Source organism: Simochromis diagramma, unplaced genomic scaffold (assembly GCF_900408965.1).
Source record: "Simochromis diagramma unplaced genomic scaffold, fSimDia1.1 OVJJ01000603.1, whole genome shotgun sequence".
Taxonomy (NCBI): domain Eukaryota; kingdom Metazoa; phylum Chordata; class Actinopteri; order Cichliformes; family Cichlidae; genus Simochromis; species Simochromis diagramma.
In genome coordinates, this window is record NW_024387414.1 from 19,856,756 (window position 1) to 19,876,209 (window position 19,454).

At 38.7% G+C, this 19,454-nt stretch overlaps 1 protein-coding gene across 3 annotated transcripts in view; it reads right to left on the reverse strand.

Moving 5' to 3' along the window:
• Window positions 1–1,761: 1,761 nt before the first annotated feature.
• The window catches only part of tub (TUB bipartite transcription factor), a 55,918-nt gene continuing 38,225 nt past the window's right edge, over window positions 1,762–19,454 (reverse strand). For 2 of the 3 annotated variants that reach the window (XM_040011934.1, XM_040011936.1), the window contains exons 3-12: window positions 15,699–15,861; window positions 12,692–12,829; window positions 10,523–10,678; window positions 9,594–9,715; window positions 7,753–7,944; window positions 7,462–7,574; window positions 4,365–4,479; window positions 3,477–3,575; window positions 3,177–3,348; window positions 1,762–2,541 (exon numbers count right to left, since the gene is read on the reverse strand). In XM_040011934.1, the coding sequence (XP_039867868.1) occupies window positions 2,408–2,541; window positions 3,177–3,348; window positions 3,477–3,575; window positions 4,365–4,479; window positions 7,462–7,574; window positions 7,753–7,944; window positions 9,594–9,715; window positions 10,523–10,678; window positions 12,692–12,829; window positions 15,699–15,861 (1,404 nt within the window). In that variant the 3' untranslated portion in view covers window positions 1,762–2,407. The remainder of the gene's footprint in view (window positions 2,542–3,176; window positions 3,349–3,476; window positions 3,576–4,364; window positions 4,480–7,461; window positions 7,575–7,752; window positions 7,945–9,593; window positions 9,716–10,522; window positions 10,679–12,691; window positions 12,830–15,698; window positions 15,862–19,454) is intronic. The other variant, XM_040011935.1, reaches the window with a different exon arrangement.

Below are 19,454 nucleotides of genomic sequence, written 5' to 3' on the forward strand. Positions count from 1 at the left end.
CTATGATCGCTGTACTAACTTCTGAAACATCTGGATTCTTGAGGAAACAGAAAGCATATTTTGGAGTATTTTTATGTAATTTTATTTCTTTTTTTCATGAACAAAGGACTGTGTACCACCAAAGTAAATTGTACACCATTTACTGTACATTACAATGACAGCACTAAAAACAAAGTGACAGAACCTCTGGCTCCTGGACACATGTATGAAAAGCAGACTTTACAGCAAGAGTATCAACAGTTTTAAAATAGAAATTTGAAATAGTTAGAACACAGTTGAGTACAAGAATAGCACATTTGATAAAGATTTGCTCAGAACCCACAGTAACAATAGTGGAGATTATTCGTCACCTCCATTCAGCATTTTTTTTTTTAATGGTCGTAAAATACAAAATACCGTCATATATTTGAGAAAGGATACTGCCCCATAAGGAGCAAGAGGAATAATAGTTTGAGTAAAAATATGAACAGCAATAAACAACGTGATGTAGAAACTTACTGCCAGTCAGATGAGGAATGTATCATACTCCATCTCAGTGAAGCACAGAGCTAATTTAATACATAAAGCACAAGATGGAAGATGCATCGAAGCTATGGTAGTTTCACATTGTACGAGTATGTCTGTTGGCAGTAAGTCAATTTCTGTTCGGTACATTTTCCAAGCAGAGATCAGAAGATACCAGCACAACCTTAGTGTCACGGCTGGGCAGCTGGTGTGTTTAAGGTATGGACCCAAAAAGCAGACGTGAGAGAACTGAACTAAAGTTAAACAAAAGGCGAGCTTTCATTTGGGCTGATACAAGAATCAAAAGCGAGAGGAGGACTACATAAACATAAATAAAGAAAAAAAAAACTTAACTCGACAGCTAAGACTATAACTTTGACTAAGACTGACATGGGGGAAGATAGGCAGACGACCTGACAACGAACAGTAAGAGACAAAAGACTTAAATGTGCACATGAGGTGATGAGGGGAAGTGGAGACACGTGAGGAAACAGGTGACTAGAATGAACATAATGATGCCACAGGAAAATGTAAAGCTAAATACAACGGCCATGGAAACGAGACTTTCAAAATAAACAGAAAACATGATGAGACGCAGACATGACAACGTGAAGGACTAAAACAAAGGTGCCAAAACACAGGGGGAATCTACTAAACAATGAACAATAACAGCAACCTAGCATAATAGAAATTAACTAGATAAGCTTAACTAGAACATAAATGAATAACAAAATACAGTGAAACTAAAAACACTGAGCCAGGACCGTGACACTTAGGCCTGAGTACCTCAGATATCTGCTATATATCTGCTGCCTGATTTACAGTATTATGTAAATAAATAGCCATCTATTTAGTGCAACATGTTCTGGACCCTAAATATAATTTTAAGTTAAAATCTTAAGATGCACGCTTATTATTATCTTCTGAATGTTGTGCAACCTCAGGCATTGTTTTTCAGTCGAAATGAACTTTCATTAAAGAAAAAAAAATTCTAAGTAGCTACAGAGAAATCCTCTCGGTGTATGTGAGGAAAGCAAAAAACGCAAAGACCAATTCAAGCTCAGCTCCTTTTACAGCCAAGGTGTAACACTGGAATTAGTCTTCAAAGGCACAATAAAGTATGTACAGCTATAGCTCATCCACCACAGACTTCAAAGTAAAGTGCACCATCATCCTACACATTCACGTATATGACACTGTGACACAATATTGTATATGATACACAGCACTGTGTAACATGCCTTTCCCCTTTTCATACCTCTAATTTTTTTTTGTTTTTACTGTGGATACAAGTGATCTTCCTATCATGACATTTAATGTGCTTGCAGTTCCGTGGAGCGATTACAGCAGAATTTGTTGCAAATGACAGCAGAGAACATAAAATGTGCAGGTAATAAATATGTCAATAAAATAAATACATTGTGACATGCATGTTATTATTAATTCAGTAAGTATATAAGCAGTATCCATGCTCGAGGAAGCGTGTGACTTTGTGTTGGTAGACTACATAAACCCAGTCAACTTTTTTTTTAAACTTACTGATGTATAACGGTTAGTTATAGTTCACAGATAAAGAAATGTTAAATTACTAGAACTACTACATAAAGAAACATATTTATAATGCCAGTGCAGTACAAAATGACTATAGTTATCAAAACAAATGAATCTGATTTGGAAAGTGGATTACTCTTTGTGCTTGTTTTCTTCCACTGACAAACACCATCCTGAGGTCCCACCCCACCCCCACACACATACGTACACATAATTTAAGTCCCATAAAGCATTTCAGGATATGTGGGACTTCCAAGGTAACGGGTGATCTCAAATCAGCCCCAGTGATACATAAGCAGCCCTTGTTGAGACAACAGGAGGAGTTGTTATCCACTGAACTTCAGGCTGGAGTCTATTCACAAGCTAACTTGCTGTCAAAGCTGGAGAGGGCAATAGCAAAGGCTTGCAGGGCACACATTGGGTAGTTATAGTCCATGGTGAACACATCTTCTGCCACACGGCCAAACTGCATCACAATATAGTCAGCTGCAGAGGGGAAAACAAGTGGGAAACAGATTATGTCTAAGCTGATTTGAAACATTTCCCCTTTTTACTGTTTCTTCACAAAACTCATAAGTACCCATTTCTTTATGGCAATATTAATACGCATAACTGACTAAATAAACTGTATGATGTAAAGTATAGTGTAAAATAATCTGCCCCTCAGCAACAGTTCCACTAACTTTCTGTAGTTTCTTTTTGGCTGCTTTTTCACTCATTTTCAATCCAGTTTTTGTTCCTTTCTTTGGAACTATGAAAAAAGTCAAATATAACACAGTATGATGGGCAAAAAATTGTATTTTATGCCAGCAAGTGAAGCAGTGTGGGATCGTCTCAACAGAGAACAGAACAAAAGGCATCCAACATTCAAAGAAGAGCTTTGAGAGTCCTTCAAGAAACCTGGAAAACTATTCCTGAACACTCCTGAAAGAAATTCTAAATCTGTCTGACAAGTACCTATATGTAAAATAATACTGTCTAATTTAATAGCATCCACAGTATCAGGTTATGTGGCTGTCTCAAACAGTCATTGGGTAAAACAAGATTACAAAACAGAAACAGACCTTAGTCTTTAGCCTTTGTTAAGTATTTAGAAATGTTATGTGTGGACGAAAGCTTACGGTCATTGTCGTGAATAATTTGGAAATTCTTAACGGAAGCCTGAGTGACTCTGCCGTGGAAGTTGAGCACGTAGGACTGTGTGTCATCGTTCCACACAGGCGTCTTGTTGTGAAGTTCAATCACGCTCTCTGTGTTCTTGTTCTGCCACCTGGCCAGCAGTGACTCATGATCCTGTAATGAAGAAGAATAGAAAAGCCTTGGACATGGACACCATATGTATCGGATCGATTAAATAAGTATTAGAAGAGGCTGAACTGGTCAGAGCAGCTGCGACTACTGAGAAATTGGCCAACACATACATTTCGTGGCCGAATAGAAACTCTCTCGTGGTCCATGTTCATTCCAGGAATGATGACACTCATTTTTCGAGGCCCTTTAAATCCTAAGACATTGGTTTCCTACATTTAAAAAAAAGAATTAAGAAAGATAAACAGATCACCTCTCAATGCCCTTTCTTAAACAAATGTTATCCTAAGGTGGATTACTGAATGTTATTTCTGGATGCAGTTATATAAAGCTGTACTTTTCAAAGCCTTAGCTTTATCTAATATTTGTCATTTTGCTCACTGCCATCGTAGGACGACCGGCTGACGTCCATGTCATTTCATTTTTGACCTATTTTTAAACCATGACCTGGCAAAATGTATCTCATTTAGTTAACCTTTATTTAACCATGACGCTCTTTTTCAAGGGAGACATGGCCACATCTCAATTTTAAACACTGCATCTGAATTTTTGCAGTGCGTTGTACTGTCATGTATGAGGTTGTTGATTGTTTGGTTGTTTTCAGATCATATAAGTACATTTCTCATGAAAACAGATGATCAGTTACTATGCTGACAGTTAAGATATTTGCTAACTATGGCTATTTTAATTTCCTGTTTATGTAGCTACTTAGAGCTTGAATCACAGCTTGTGCTGCAAATAAAGGATGCACAGTGGTTGTCTGCTGCCAGGGCTTAGACAGGGAGGACAGAGCTGCTCCATTCACAATTCTGCTGCAACTTTTTTTCCATTTCTGCCTAATGCAGTTTTAAACAGGTTACTGGAAAAATGCATTATTTTAAATCAGTAGTATTACAGCATATTTCTAACAAAATCTAAATAATAATAATAATGCTGTATCTTTTCAGCAACGTGAAAACACAAGTATAGTCAAGTATAGTCGAGCATTTTGATGAACTCACATAGCAAATGGCTGCTAGCTCTTGACGCAAGTTGCTAGCTTCGAGGCTGGTGGTGCTCTTCATAGGGTTCAGACCGTTGTCATATACAGTGAACTTAGTTCCCATGAGGTTTGATCTGCAAACAAAACATTACACATTAAGGAATGTAATGACTGTTTAAAACAAACACCGGCGGTTTTGCTATAATCTGGCATGTTTACATGTTATATTTTTCATAATACTTATGCCCACTAACATGCGCTATCCCTGCTAAATATATAAAAAACAAATAACTAGAAATAACAGGTATCCAGGTTTGATTACATAATGAAAACAGATCGCATGGTTTGACACTTGAGTTTTGAAATATGACCTGAGCTCCTTTGCAACAATTGTCACTGGTGTAAAACTTGTGTTTTTGTGCTCTCCCTGGAGTATAACTCCCTTTATCATCTCATTTAGTTTTAACTGAAACCACACCTTACAAAATGAATTATGTTGAATTCAGTAAGACTTAAGGTAGCGAATGAGATCATAAAATCGTCAAGAAGGTGTTCACAGATAAAATCACAAGTGGAGTGATTTTTCCAGAGCCTTCTACATACTGTCTGTGGATACAAACTGAAAGGGAAACAAAAGCAGAGTACAGTTTTTGCAAACCACTGCATGCTTTTGACTTCATGCCCCTCTAAATATAATTGTGTTCCACTCGAGTTCGTCCTTGTTGGCTTATGGCTCAGCAGTGACTGATAGACTGGATTTTGGCAGGTGGGTGGTCCAATCTAAATCCTGACAGACAAGGCAAGTGGCTAGTGCTCTGTCTTTAAGCGAGTTCTTACATGAGGTAAACACTGGCTGAAAAGTTGACAAATTATGGCATACAACATCCTTGACTCGATTCCCAGCGAGAGCACCTTTGCTTAATTTCATACCACCTTCTCCCTCCCTACCCCACTCGATCTTTTTTTCTCATACCACATTTACTTTCATATTTTGCACTCGCTTTTCGCTTAGAAACCTTTTTCTATAAAATGAGGAATTAGAAAACATATTCTCCGCTGTACTGTAGCGCTGATGATTGATGTATTGTGCTGTTCAATCAATCATTAATTAGTTCTTACACTTTTTAGACTGTCAGTCATTAGTTCTTGCACTGCACACCAGTAAATGGCAATAAAGACAGAATCTGCAGGAAAATTTGTCCAACTATACTCAATTCCAGCTATGAAATAACCATTTATCTAATATTGGAGAACAACATTTGCATTTCTCGGTTATACTCATCCAATGTATTTTAAACAACTTTGACTTGACACCTACCTGTGTGGTGTAGGTGGTGCCATTTAGAAATGCTTCTAAATGGCATGTTTAGCCGTCTCATTTAGATATCTCATTTAGGCCAAGGACTGATGAAAGGTCACTGTTCATTCCAATTTAGACCGCCATCATTCAAGCAGGACAGCGCAAAGCTTTGAGCGGTACATCAACCAGTGGTCCAAAGACTAAAAGGTTGCACAAGCCCATATTTGATTAAACTCTAGAGGGGCTTCCATGGAGCCTTGAAGCTGTTTCTAATGATTATGTCAATCATGTTTTGTTTTGTTTTTGTTTGTTTTTTAAAAAATACAATTAGATTACAAATAGTAGTTCGAGCACAAAAGTTAAATAAGAAATCCAACACTTAGCATAATTACTCAGATTATGTATTCTGATCTGGAAGAAATTATTCATCAGTTAAAGTCTTGCACTTCTTTACTTGACAACATCCCCAACAAACTCTTCAAATCTGTGTCTCGTTGTTTACAAATCATATTATCAATAGCTCTCTCCAGACTGGAATTTTCCCTGTTTCTCTCAGATGTGCTGTAATCACACTGCTACTCAACAAGAACAACTTAGAGTCATTGGTAATGATTATGGAGGCATTTCTAATCTTTCATTCCTCAAAATATTTAAAAAAAAATGTTTACAAACAACCGGATGAATGCCTTTCAAATCACAGCATTTATGATGAGTACCAATCAGGGTTCAGATCTAATCATAGCACAGAAGCAGCTCCTGCTAAAGTCTTCAATGACCTGCAGATCAACAGTGACTCACAGAGAGTTGCAGTTTTACTTCTGCTTGATCTCACTGCTGCTTTTGACACTGCTGATCGTGACATTTTAATTTAAAGGCTGAATGACTCAGTTGGTTTACCAGGTCAAGTTCTTGATTTGCTCTCATCATACCGAAAGAGGATATAGATGTTATGTTCTTTCTTGGTACTATCATAAAGAATCATAATATTATCTTGAAATTCTTATACAGATGATACATAGTTTTACCCATTATCGTCAAAAAATATGTTCATATTTATCATCCCTTCCTCTGAAGCACAATGAGCGAGTCAGAAACCTTGGCAACATTTTGGACAGTGATCTCAGGTTTAATAAAAACATCAATAAGGTTAGTAAGAACTGCTTTTCTTATGTTAGAAAAGTTAGAGGATTCTTATCTCAAAGGGAAATTGGTCCATGCTTTCATAGAAATTAGTTTAGATTATTGTAGTGCTCCATTTGCAGGACTTTCACAAATAATCAGTAGGCCGACTCTCGTCGTATTCAAAATGCAGCAACAGAGTCCTTACAGGTACGCACAAATTTGACCAAGCAGTGTTGAAGTCACTTCATAGACTCCCAGTGCAATACAGAATTACCTGTAAAAGCTTTTTATTAGTTCATAAAGCTCTTACTAGTTTGGCCCCTTGAGTACATCTCTGACTTGCTCACTGTTTATAACCCAGTCAGATCTCTCAGGTCATCAGGTCCAGAATTTTTAAATGTTCAGATGCAAGTATGCTGAGGGAGTGTTTGGTTACTGTGGTCCTGTTCTTTGGAACAAGCTGCTCACACAGACCTACACTTAATAGCTGTGTGTGTTTTTTAAAGATTTATTTTGCTATTTTCACTACCTTAAGGTATTGTACCTTTTTAAATGCGCTTGTTTCTTCTGTGTTAAGCACATTGACTTTAGATATAATGAAATGTGCCATATAGATTAACATTGCCAATGCCATATCTAATTCCTAATGTAAGCTGCTAAAGTGTTTAATACAACAAAGCCACTGAGGACTTACCTCAGTTTGCCAATAAAACTCTCTCCACCTCGAGACAGATCAGTTGGATCAATGGAGATGAGGTAATTTGATGTTTTACTCTTTTTCCTCTTTCTCCCAGCTAACAGGAACACCTGTTACCAAACCATATTGTCAAACACCTACAGACAATCAACATGGTTTGATACCACAAAGCTGCATTATTTGAATATATAAGTTAGATTAGAGTCCAGATGTTAACAACTTACTGTAAAAAATTCCCTGACAGATATCTTGTGTAATATGTTTTTAAACCTTAAAGACTCGTCTCACCTTCTTGCCATCCTCTCTCTCCAGGTGGAGATAGTAGGTCGGATACATGCCTCTGTCCATGCCCTTTTTGTCCCTGGTGATTCTGCACTTCACTCTGACCCCCTGCGGTGCTGGGCGCAGAGAAAACTCCTCAAGGTCATCAACATCAATGGCAGGTTCACTGACTGGTGGAGTGGGTGCTGAGGCCACCTCCTGTAAGATCAAATATGGCAAGAGCCCTCGTGAAATGGTGGACTGATGAGCATTAAAGCAGAGTAATGAGTCTGAAAATCAAATTGTCCACTGGGATTAAGAATGAGCACACTGTGTCTAAAATAAGAACCTGAAGCAGAGACAGAACATTGAAATGACTGAAGGGAAAAAATTAGAGTGGAAAGAAGAGCAAAGAGAAATTATGTTATCAAAAGGGGAAAGAGACAGCAAAGGCTGGGAAGTCCATAACTGTGTGTTACAGTCTGTGCTTTTCTACCTAGTTATACTTTTACTGCATTCGCAGTGTGTTTGCACTTAAAAAGGAAGTCATTGCCAATCAGACGCTTTCCAGATGGTATAACATATGGAATCAACATCTAATGCTACTGTTCAGTTTTGACTAGACCCCCTCTTTCCTGAACTCCTCCATATATGCTGCAGATGCAAATTTATATTTTTAACTCCATAATACATTTTGCCACTGATACTCAGTACAATTCTTGTGTACTTTGGGATACCTCAATCTTTTCTCCTTGTTTCCCTTCCTTAAGAATGGCTTCTTGAAAGCCACATATCCACTGAGACTATTTCTGATGATGGTTCAGTGAACAGAAGGTGGATCAACTAAAGGGCCAGATGTATCTCTGTCCTGTGACATGCCTTTTCTGTTTTTCCCCCCATATCTTAAAGACGTGACATTTCAGAATTGGATCTTTGCTAAGTTGTCTTTTATGTGTGAATACAACACTGGTTAATCCCTTGAGTTTTATGCTTGAATGATTCATAGGCCAGGCTTAAACGGCTCAACAAAAAAGGGAAAAAAACCTCTGATAATGGTCAGGTACAAGGACTGTACAGAACATTAGCAAAAAGCAGTTAATATCCAAAGAAAAGATGAAAGGCTAGGGCACCATGGCCCAATACCACGTTAAAAACAAAAAACTAGAAACTCTAGCTTCTTGGAAGCAAAGATTGCAAAAAAATGAAGGGTGGCTCAAGACTTTTGCACCACACTATATCTATAAACAAAGACATTTTTGTACTTTGGCTACTTTCTTACGAGTGGGCATCCAGCAAAATGCTCACTGAAGTAAGAAAACAACTGAGGAACAATCATAGCTTTAAAGGAATCACTTGAGCTGGTTAACATTTCTGTTATTGAGTCTTCCTCAAGCAAATTGAAGTTGTATGTGTCCTCCCCCCAAAACATGACAGCACACCTGCATCCACAAGACTAGTAAGAAGCAAAGTACAATGTGTGGTCCTAGAAAAACATGGAAAAAATAAACCTGTTTCTGAAACCTGTTTTCTAAAACTACTTTTATTGCACCATGTTCATTCACTCTTGAGCTGCTGTAACATGAATCAAATGGCTGAATTGCCACATCAGCATACAGTCAAGTTCTATAGAGTCTTGCTAATGACCTACTAATTGTATTCAGGTTTGAGACCCCTGGCATATGGGAAATACTTAATTTGTTTTAAATTAAGCTATAATTGTCTGCAACTCTACTTTCAGCTGGGAAACTATCCAAACTGGTGATAAAATAGCAGATTTTTGTTTTTTATTAGCTGCTGTCAAAAGGTGCTTGGTGCTGCGCAAAAAGACATGCAGAGAGCACAAATTCATGCTGTGAAATTAATTTTACCTTGCTGGACTTTTTACTAGTGGCAGAGCCTGGTCTTGTGTTGCTGTTGAGCTGTGAAGAGCTGGAGCTAATTTCATCATCATCATCCTCCTCTTCATCAAAATTCATGCTGCTCGATATACCTTCACAGGAAGGATGGAAAGAAGGAACGAGAGGAAGAAAGAACAAAAAGAAAGAAATTAAATTGGAACTGCGGCTAAATACCAGACTTAAATACCAGAAATATGAGACTACCAGACTGATCCACTTGTGGCTGTGTTTTATCTGGTGTGTTTTCACTGATTACAGTCTCATTTAATGAGCAATTTTGTTGTAGTTTTTGGCACATAAAACTTGCTGAAAATGTATCTTACTTAAAGCATTGTGATGTCTTACAAGAAGAAAGCGTAGCGTTCATGCTGAGACTGCTAAAACAACATTCTTGCCACTTAAAATAATCTTTTTATTTACTTTTAATTTTGCAAAGTTAAACCCAGTTAAGCACCTGAACTCTAACCCTCATCACTCAACTCCCTCTCACAGTACACTGTGATGAAAAACTGTCATAATGGATCAAGGAAGTACGTGCACTATTACAACTCTCTCTACTACACTGTTGCATCAGTGTATTTGATTGTAAATTACAGTTCACATTTCCCTTTGCTGCATATAGATTATACAGTTTTTGTGTTAATTATGTATGGAACAATTGATGTGTGTTAGCGCTGAGTGTTTACAGTACGAATAATTATATTATTTTTCATTCAGATGCTGGATTTTAAAATGGCCTATTTATTTGGAGTTGTGTGTTTTTTAACATGAGTCAGTGGTTTTCATCCTCCCACCAACACAACGCAGCAGCAGACCAGAACGCCGTGGGTGTAAATAAGGACTTGTAGTTGTGCTATTGCAGAAGCAGTGGCAGAAGCTTTCTTGAGCGCTGTCAGTACCTTTTTTGAGCATGGTCACGCGAAGATCCTGTTTACTCTGAGACTGAGTGCAGCTCATCACGGGCTCTGCCTCGGCCTCCTCTGAGGTGGGGTGACCCACTGTCAGGATCTGGATCTGACTGTCATCCTGCTGGGAAGCCAGGCCATCGATCGCTGCTGAGTCAAAATCCCAGAAAAGAAAAACAAACTCTTTCAGAATGACTCACTTCTTTTCCACTATCAGTATTTCATGCTGTTGTAAGATTCAAGTCTAAATGAACCACTGCAAAGTACAACAAGGGCAGGTCATTCAGCAATAATTTGTGCATTAATCACATAGTCAAACAGCCTGAGTAAATCTAACAACATTCCCATTTCTCCACTTTTGGGCATTTTGTTTTATGTAATTGTTTTGCTCTGTGTCTTCAATATTCAATCAACTTCTAAAGTTTGCACTCAGGCAAAAAGAACACATTTCCACTTGTCCTATGAAAAAAAAATTAAAAAAGAAAAGAAAAGAAAATATTGCATAGAGTTTGCAGGCATTCAGATTTACAGCTCTATTAAGGTCCCGCCACTGCATTTAAATCATGTTGTGGTCTGGACTTTGACTGGACCACTGCAGCACCTTAATTCTTTTCTTCTGTTGCATGAACTCATTTTGGGTGTAAGTTTTGGCTGCTGGACAGATGACCTCACATTTCACTCTAGAAAACCTTATACACAGAAATCCACGGTCAACTAAATGACTGCAAGTTGTCCAAATCTCCCCTCCACTGCTGTGCTGCCAGTTGTTATGAGGTGTTCATTTTTCTCCAAACATCATGCTGTACATAATAACCAAACATCATCACTTTGCCCTCATCTGTTCTCCAGATGAGGGCTCCATTCTATTGTCTTGTAGTATTTTTTCAGATGCAAACTTAAGCCATATTGTCATGTTCTGCTTTCCCCTAGCAACCCTTCCAAACAAGTCATGCTTTTTCAGACTTTTTCTGATTGTACTGTCATGAACTTGAACATTTTTTTTTATTTTGTCCAAGAAGAGCACAGTTTGACCTTGGGGTGAAACTTCTAGGAAGTCTACCCAGGGAAGAGGGTGGCATTATGCTAACACACATCCGGAAGCTCCAGACTAACTGCAAAAAATGTTGGTTTTAGAAAAATGTTCACACTTGCTGATGATGAATGTACATAGCTGCATAACATCCTGTAACAGCTGTCATTTTGACGTGACTGCATATTCTACTCAGTATATATGTTATATATTAACATGCTGCTTTAACAAAATTAGGTCAGTCTTATCTTTTGATTTCTTATTCATTCCCCTGTCTTTCTTTTCCTTCAGAGATATGCGTGTAAAAATCAAGAATCCTATTTTTATTTTATGAAAGTATGTAAAAGGCTGCATTTTCATATCTTCATTATCTAAACTGAAAATGAACAACCTCTGATCTTGCTAGAGCTCATTTTCTAATGACTGCATCATTTCTGCTTATGCTTTAACCAATCAGAGCACGAGAAAGAAGAAGAAGTGAGACAGATCAATAAGTGGTGAATCTGGCACTACTGGCCTGGATAATCTTTTACCACAGTTGAATCCAATTCACTTTCCTGGGACAAAGTCATTCCAAAGGCAAGCATCTGCTGTATTGCAGTATATCAGATGCCAAATGTCTCCAAAGTCAGATATTGTTGATCATTTTTTTGGCAAACACCTTAACTATTATATTTCATTGTGCTGAGTCTGCAATAACACACATTGAAGGTTGAACGGCATGGAAGCATAAGGGAAACAATGACAGCAATTGTAGTTCTTTTAATCTTCTAATGTAGGTCTTCATTTGTGGTGTGTCAGTCTGTCATACATCATCACAGACACTGAGCTCTGATGACTTTGGCACCATGGCAGGGGCTGAGAGGGCAGCCGTGTTTCACTCAGTTGTGCTGTTGCCAGCTGTGGCTCAAAAAAATCAGTGGGGAAACGTTATCTGAGGAGGGCATACAGAGCTTGGATAGACTGCTGAAGCTGCTGGATAGTAAGGATTTTGGATCCTCTGTTTTTCACACAGGGGACCGCTTCTAAAAGCTGATTATTTGGTCTTTAAAAATGGATGTGCAAAGCCCAAGAACAGTATGTTTATCCATTTTTCACACAGTTTAATTAACCATTTGAACCAGCACACTGACCTTTGTGTTTCCCCTTCCTCTCCTTCTTTTCACTGCCTGTCTGTGGAGTGGAACTGGCTGATGCTTTGCCCTTTTTGGCTGAGCGTGGTGGCTGTGGATCCGACATCACCTTCACCTCTTCCTGTTCAGCTTCTTGCACTGAACACAGGAATGAACACGACTGAAGCACATGATGGGTTATAATAAATATGTCTTTCACATTAAACATTACGTTATGTTTTAGTGTAATACACAATACCATTTGAAAGTATTTGCCCCTTTTAGATTTATTTTTTTTAATATAAACATAACCTGAGTAAATACAAAATGCCATTTTTAAATGAGGATTTAATTTATTAAGGGGAAAAATGCTATCCAGACCTACCTGACCCAATGCAAAAAAAGTTATTCGACCCCTAAAACTAATAACTGGCTGTGCCACACTTGACAGCAAGAACTGCAACAAAGTTGTTCACATCAATGTGAAGGAATATGAAGCAATCCTTTCTACAGAATTGTTTAAATTGAGCCACACCGGAGCATTTTACATCATGAATGGCCTGTTTAAGGTCACTCCAAAGCATCCCAATCAATCAACTTTGAAGCCATGAAAAAACCTTAATCTGTATTTTTTTAGTCAGTCAGAGGTGGACTTGCCGATGTGTTTTTGGGTCATTTTTGTGGTGCACTAGAACTATGCCATAGAATAAGAAATCAGGAAGGTGGAAAACACTTTTTCACAGCAACCTATTGCAGTAAAAATGTTCAATGTGTTTATTTGATCTTACAGTCACAATCAAAGTGACTGTAAGATCAATTTTTTACTCAATGTGGGACTAATACTGGGCTGCAAATCTGTAGCTAAAATCACTGCAGGTTTACAGTCCAGAGTTTCCAGCTTAGAAAAAGTGTGGAGCAAACTGTGAACGAAGGCTAGAATGTTTTTATTCATTTTCCCGTAGTATTGTTATGGTTTATTATTCTTTTTTTTTGCATCAGAATAAAAGAATATGGCAGAGGAACATCTTTCTCTTCTCTCTACAGGAAATTTGACAGTTCTTGGCCTTAATCCCAGAAACTGTCCCTCAAAAAATAATTAAATAAATAAAAATGCTCTGCCTGGCCTCTGTGTGTAAATATGAAGACTTCAGCGGCCCCAGATATAACAAATGGTTATGTCTATAACTTCTGTTCCCTGAAGGAGAGTAACTAGGTACAAAATATAAAGTATTGCATAAGAACTTTATTTATATAGCACTTTTCAAAACATCAAGTTACAAAGTGCTTCACAGTTCGAATAAAAGCTGCACACTGATGATACGTGTACATGAATGAAATGAAGGGGAACGGATAAAGGAAACCCTAACCTATGAAAATGAGTTTCAGCATTCGCTTAAAACAAATAACAGACTGAGCCAAAACTGATTGACTTCAGAAGGGTGTTCCACATTTTGGGCGCTACAACCTCAAAAGCATGATCAGGTTTTAAAATCAGGCACCAGTTAGATGATCGGAGAGGCTGGATGCATTCGTCGTGGTCATCCCACAGTTTAATAGCTGCTCTTCAGTGAGCCAGGCAAGCGGCAACCTTGTGTTGTACCTTATTCCGCTTAACATATCTACTCATTCTGTTTCAGTCAGTTCACTCAGTACAACACACACAGCATGGGACATATGAACATACATAAATATACATTAATCAGAGGACAAGTTGGACAATCAGCACCTTAGTGCTTAACGAGCAACTGAAGGGGATGTAACGTCCAAACAATAGACAGACCAGATGATGGACCAACTAGCTGCAGCACAAAAATTAATTTAAAAATTATTTAATTTAAAAAGGGTCCATAAGGTTGCTATTCCTCTGGTGGAATCACCTTTGGTGACAAAACGCACAGGCTTTGGTTTCAGTAAACATTCTTATAGCGTGGACAATCCCCACTGTCCCCTGGGGACAGTAGTGAACAGAAGATTTCTGCTTTACTTGCTTTGGTTTTGGTTAGTCATACCAAAATCCAAAGCAAAATTACTGCACAAGAAAACTCAAAATGAGTGTTCTGTGGACAGCCTATGCAGCCTATGCACTTTGTTGTTACACTATCTCTTACCGTACATTACTAAATCTCCTTTTGCACTATTTGCCTATTTGCACTACTCGGTTTACACTCAATGTCATTTACTCTTACTTGAATATTGTATATTGTATATTGTATAGCTTTCTTGGTATAATCGCGTTGTATTTATTTAAATTTTTACTTTTTAATTATTTTACTTGCGTTTCTTAATCACTCTCTTATATTTAAATGTTCTTTTGCTATTTCATCTAGGGTTTGAGAGTAACGAAATTTCTATTCTCTGTATGTCCTGTACATGTGGTAGAATTGACAAATAAAGTTGACTTTGACTTTGACTTTGAACTGACCAGTGGAGGTTAACACAATCAGGCGCAGTTAAGCTAACTTCAAGCCACAGACAGCAGAGCTAACTAGCAGTAGCTAGCTAGCCCGACTCAGCAGAGGTTTTCTTGGCAAGGTAAAGAACGTAAGAAATAAGGGGTGTATGTGATAACACGGTGTATATGTACAGCCCCACGTGCACCTATGTCATCACAAGTCATGTGCCTTAAAGCAGTGAACAGAAGAGGTCTTCATCCAAGACTTGCGGGGCTGTGATATCCCACATTACGTGTTGTACTTCGAATTGACTGAAAGGGAACACAGTTGCTGCTCCTGTGTGGTTTGATTTGCAGCACTGCAGTAGATGATGCAGTGTGTTGTATTCCCTCTACATGATGTCTTATTTAAAGCTGTAAATTTTACAGCTATGCAACACTAATCATTTAAAAAACGGTTTCATGTCTGGTTTATAGTTCTAATTGGGATGTCAGGAAGAACAAATACTCTTTATAAATAAGAAAGACTTATTAAACGAACAGTGTGACTTCTTTATTTCTTCAGCTGATGTTTTTCTTTAATTCTCTGTTTAAGCTTTCTGAATCAACACAGCCAGAGAGGAGTGCAAGCTTTACCATGGTAGATAGTGCTGCTGTTGCTGCTGAGGTAGGATTCCACCAGTGGAGCCTGTTCCTCACTTTGCTTGGCCCGACGGGTCCGTGATCTCCCATCCACATTAGACTGGACCATCAGGGGCTCTTGCCTCTTCTTCTTCTGCTTCTGTTCAAGGAGTGCTCGCTGACATTTCAAGCAAATGGAAAAATAAAGGTAGAGTTTCAACAAATAGAAAAAGTCACTATCTTTACTGATCTTCACTGAAGTAATGACATTAGAGACCAAATGTCGCCATGTTTACCGTGACTGAGTACCAGCATGCCATGTCTGAAAGTGGTAGATAATCGTTTCAGTAGAAGATTATCATTTGCAATTCATTATTAAATTGGTGTCAAGAAAAAAGAACCGAAGGCAAAAAGCAGGAATGATATTTGTCAGTCCATCATGGTCTCAATGTGCTTGCGTCATCATTAGTAGTGAAATTTAACAATGCGCCATTTCAATTCATTAGCTTTCATTTTCTTTCCCTGCTTTCCGCCATTTTCCCTGCTGAGCGTCATCTTTCTTTTTTTTTTTACCAGTTACTTCCGTTCACTTTACCCTCATTCATTTAATAAGCACCACCACAAGGAGTCATTAAGTAGTGATTTCAATTGGCGAGGGAAATCCATTTAGAGTAGGCACATAGACATATCAATATTGGCGCCAGTGATTCAGTAAGAGCTATTATTGCCATATCGAATCTGTAGTGAGATAATTTATCTGAATTTCAGGAGCTGGACCACAACTCCAAACACTCCTCTTCCGGCCATACGTCTATAAATGTCTACTTGTGCCACACATCCATTTGTTCTCATTTCTGCGACCCACCCTCCCTCTGCTTTTTCTCTGCTTGTCAACCTCATTCGAAGTCATCAGAGACATGCCAGGCCTGGGAGCTCGATGAGGCCTTCCTCAAACCGCAGCCTCCAGCCTAGCCTGTTGCTTCATAAACAAAAACATTTGCCATCGACATTTAAAGTTGAGGTCCTTGCTACTGAAATGTAAATCAAAATTACCTCAGTTGGCGGTTTTGTAAAGATTCAGCTGCTGATTAAGAGCACCACAAAGACAGAAATATATACCTTCATTCCCTTTTACAGTACTTGGCAGATATGACAGAGATTATAAAAGAGCATAGAAAGATCAGTGCTGGACATCTAACAATGTGCTGCCTAAATCAGTATGACCAGAGGCTGAATAAAGCTATTCATTTGGCCCAACTGTCAGCTCTATGCAAGTCTTCAAACCAGAGCTCATCAAATATTAAAAAGGTTTCTATTAGTGGAAACTTCAGACTGCAGAGCAGTGGAGCGCTGTGTCCTGCAAAGCTCACTTCTTTTCCAAGGCAGTGGTGGTTAAGCTAGCAGAGGCATTTTACACAGTGAATTTATTTAATGATTAATGGTCTCACCTGTGGATAAAGCACTTAACAAACTGTCGCATAAAAGGTTTGAAAAACACAATATTGTGCATGCTTCTATCTCTTCCCCTAATATGTCCCCAGCATGCCGGATTTTTCTTTTTTTCTCATGTAGTGCACAGCAGGCTACAGTTCACTTTAGGTGACTTCAAAATTGCTGAAAATTACTGAAATACAGGCAGACCTTAGGTGCTCTATTCCCATATCGGAGCAATCTGACATCACACAGACTTCTTTCACCTTTCTTAAATCGTGTGTCTGTCCTCAAAGGAGTGTTGCGTATTCCTTATGCGGCGGGTTCTGCTTGTTAACTACACGTTTCTGCTCGTTATCCATGATGAGATCTGTTTGAACTCTGCTTTACAACCACCTATGAAAAATTAGTTTCTACAGATAAAAGCATGGCCATGCCAAGGCTTCACTAGTGTCAGCCATTGTAATCGCTACATAGGGAAAGCATGGGTCAGAATCTAAACTTAAGAAGAAGCCATTGCAGAATTATCAGTTCACTGTGACTGCAATATGAAGTTCACAGGGGAGGATGTCAGGTAAAACAAATTGCTTATTTTAGTTCATATTTTTTACACACACAGACCAGTACCTACACTTGGACTGCCACAGTTCCCTAGAACTGGAGAGGCACAGGGAACAAAGGAGCACAGACGTCTGAAGAAAGCACTTAAAACCTGTGGCTATCCCATCTGGGCCTTCATTAAGTCAAAGAACATCAAGTCAAAGAGATTTATGGAAAAACAACACAACAACATTAAAAAAGAAGAAAAAAGCAGGCATAACAACATTGTCATTCTGTTTGTGGCTAGAGTGTTTGAGTAACTTAAAAGGCTTTTCTCCCAACTGAAGTTCCTGAGACACACGGCTAGAGGATAAAACACTTAAACACAACCTGAGCAATGTTATATATGCAGCCTAATGCGGCAAAGGGTGCACAGAAATATATACAGTGAACACCTGCATCAAAAGGATTGGGGGCACTCTCCTGTGAGCAGCAATGTACACAATTTGGACAGCCATGGTTTGAGAGAGGAGAGGAAACAAAGCCATCTGTGTTAAAATGGAAATACCATCTCTAAACAGGAAATGTGATTTACAACAACGCCTGTCAGCAAATTACGAAACAGTCCTGGCAACGCTCCCCACACACGGTTTTGCCTTCATTCACGCGGTTATTTGTGTGAATTTTGTGCGCACGATAACTCGCTGGTAGCCTTAAATGAATACCTGGAGCTGCACACCAGCTGCAGGCACTGAGGAAGCCTCTAGCATGAGAGGCGAAAGGCAAGGACCAAAAACAAGTCCAGAAATTTTCTCCTTCCCTGGATAAATGAGATTCTAGACAGCCTCTACACGATGTTTCAATCAATAACAATTTGTTTAATGATGCTTACGTGCCTGAAGCCCTCAACTGAGTGACATTAAGAATTGTATTCTTTATTCATTCATTCATTCATTTAGTCACGCATGAATAAAAAGCAGTTTACTTCAGAGTGAATCAGAACACATAAAACCTTATACCCACTGATGAACTATGACAAGCTTCCGCAAGCTTTTGCTGCTCTGACAAGGGAACGAGAACACGTTTGAAGCACTCCACTTACATTATCCACTTCAGGAAAATAGCAGGACGTCAGAAGCAGCAGACTGCACTACGCATAGATAAGAGCTGAAAATGCTTCGACTGCAGCCTGAGTGTTTGTTTTGTTTGGATACAGTGCTGCTGACAACAAACAATGGCAACGGCGGTATTAGTTAGCAGGGTGTGAAATGGCCAAACATCACTTTGACTTAAGGATCCCGAGGGCCATGCTGCGAAGTAAGTTCTTTGAGCGAGCTGGCTTAACAAAACCTAAAACCCCAGTGAGAGATAATGGGTATCACAAAGGTGGTTATCAACTTTCTCTGTTAACCCAGGCTTTCTGCTTCAGGCTGTGTGCGCGCTCACATAAAAGGGTGCATTTGATGTGTCATTTCTTTTTTCTTCTGTACAGAACTGACCTACTTCGGTCAGAGACATTATCACAGAACAACTGGTGGGGGAAAAAACAACAAAGGGCAACACTGGTACAGAACAAGAGAGCAATGCTGCAGAAAACTTCGAATCATGTAAATTTAGAATTAGTATACTTAGGGCTCTCGGTGATGACGGGTTTTTTTGCTGTTTGGCACATTCGATTTTTGAAACTTTAAACAATTTCCATTTAACATTATAGTACACTCAGCATGTTCATGTCTGTCACTGACCCACAGCCTTATGAAGGAAATGTGGAAACCCCCTAGTTTGTGAAATTAATGTCGC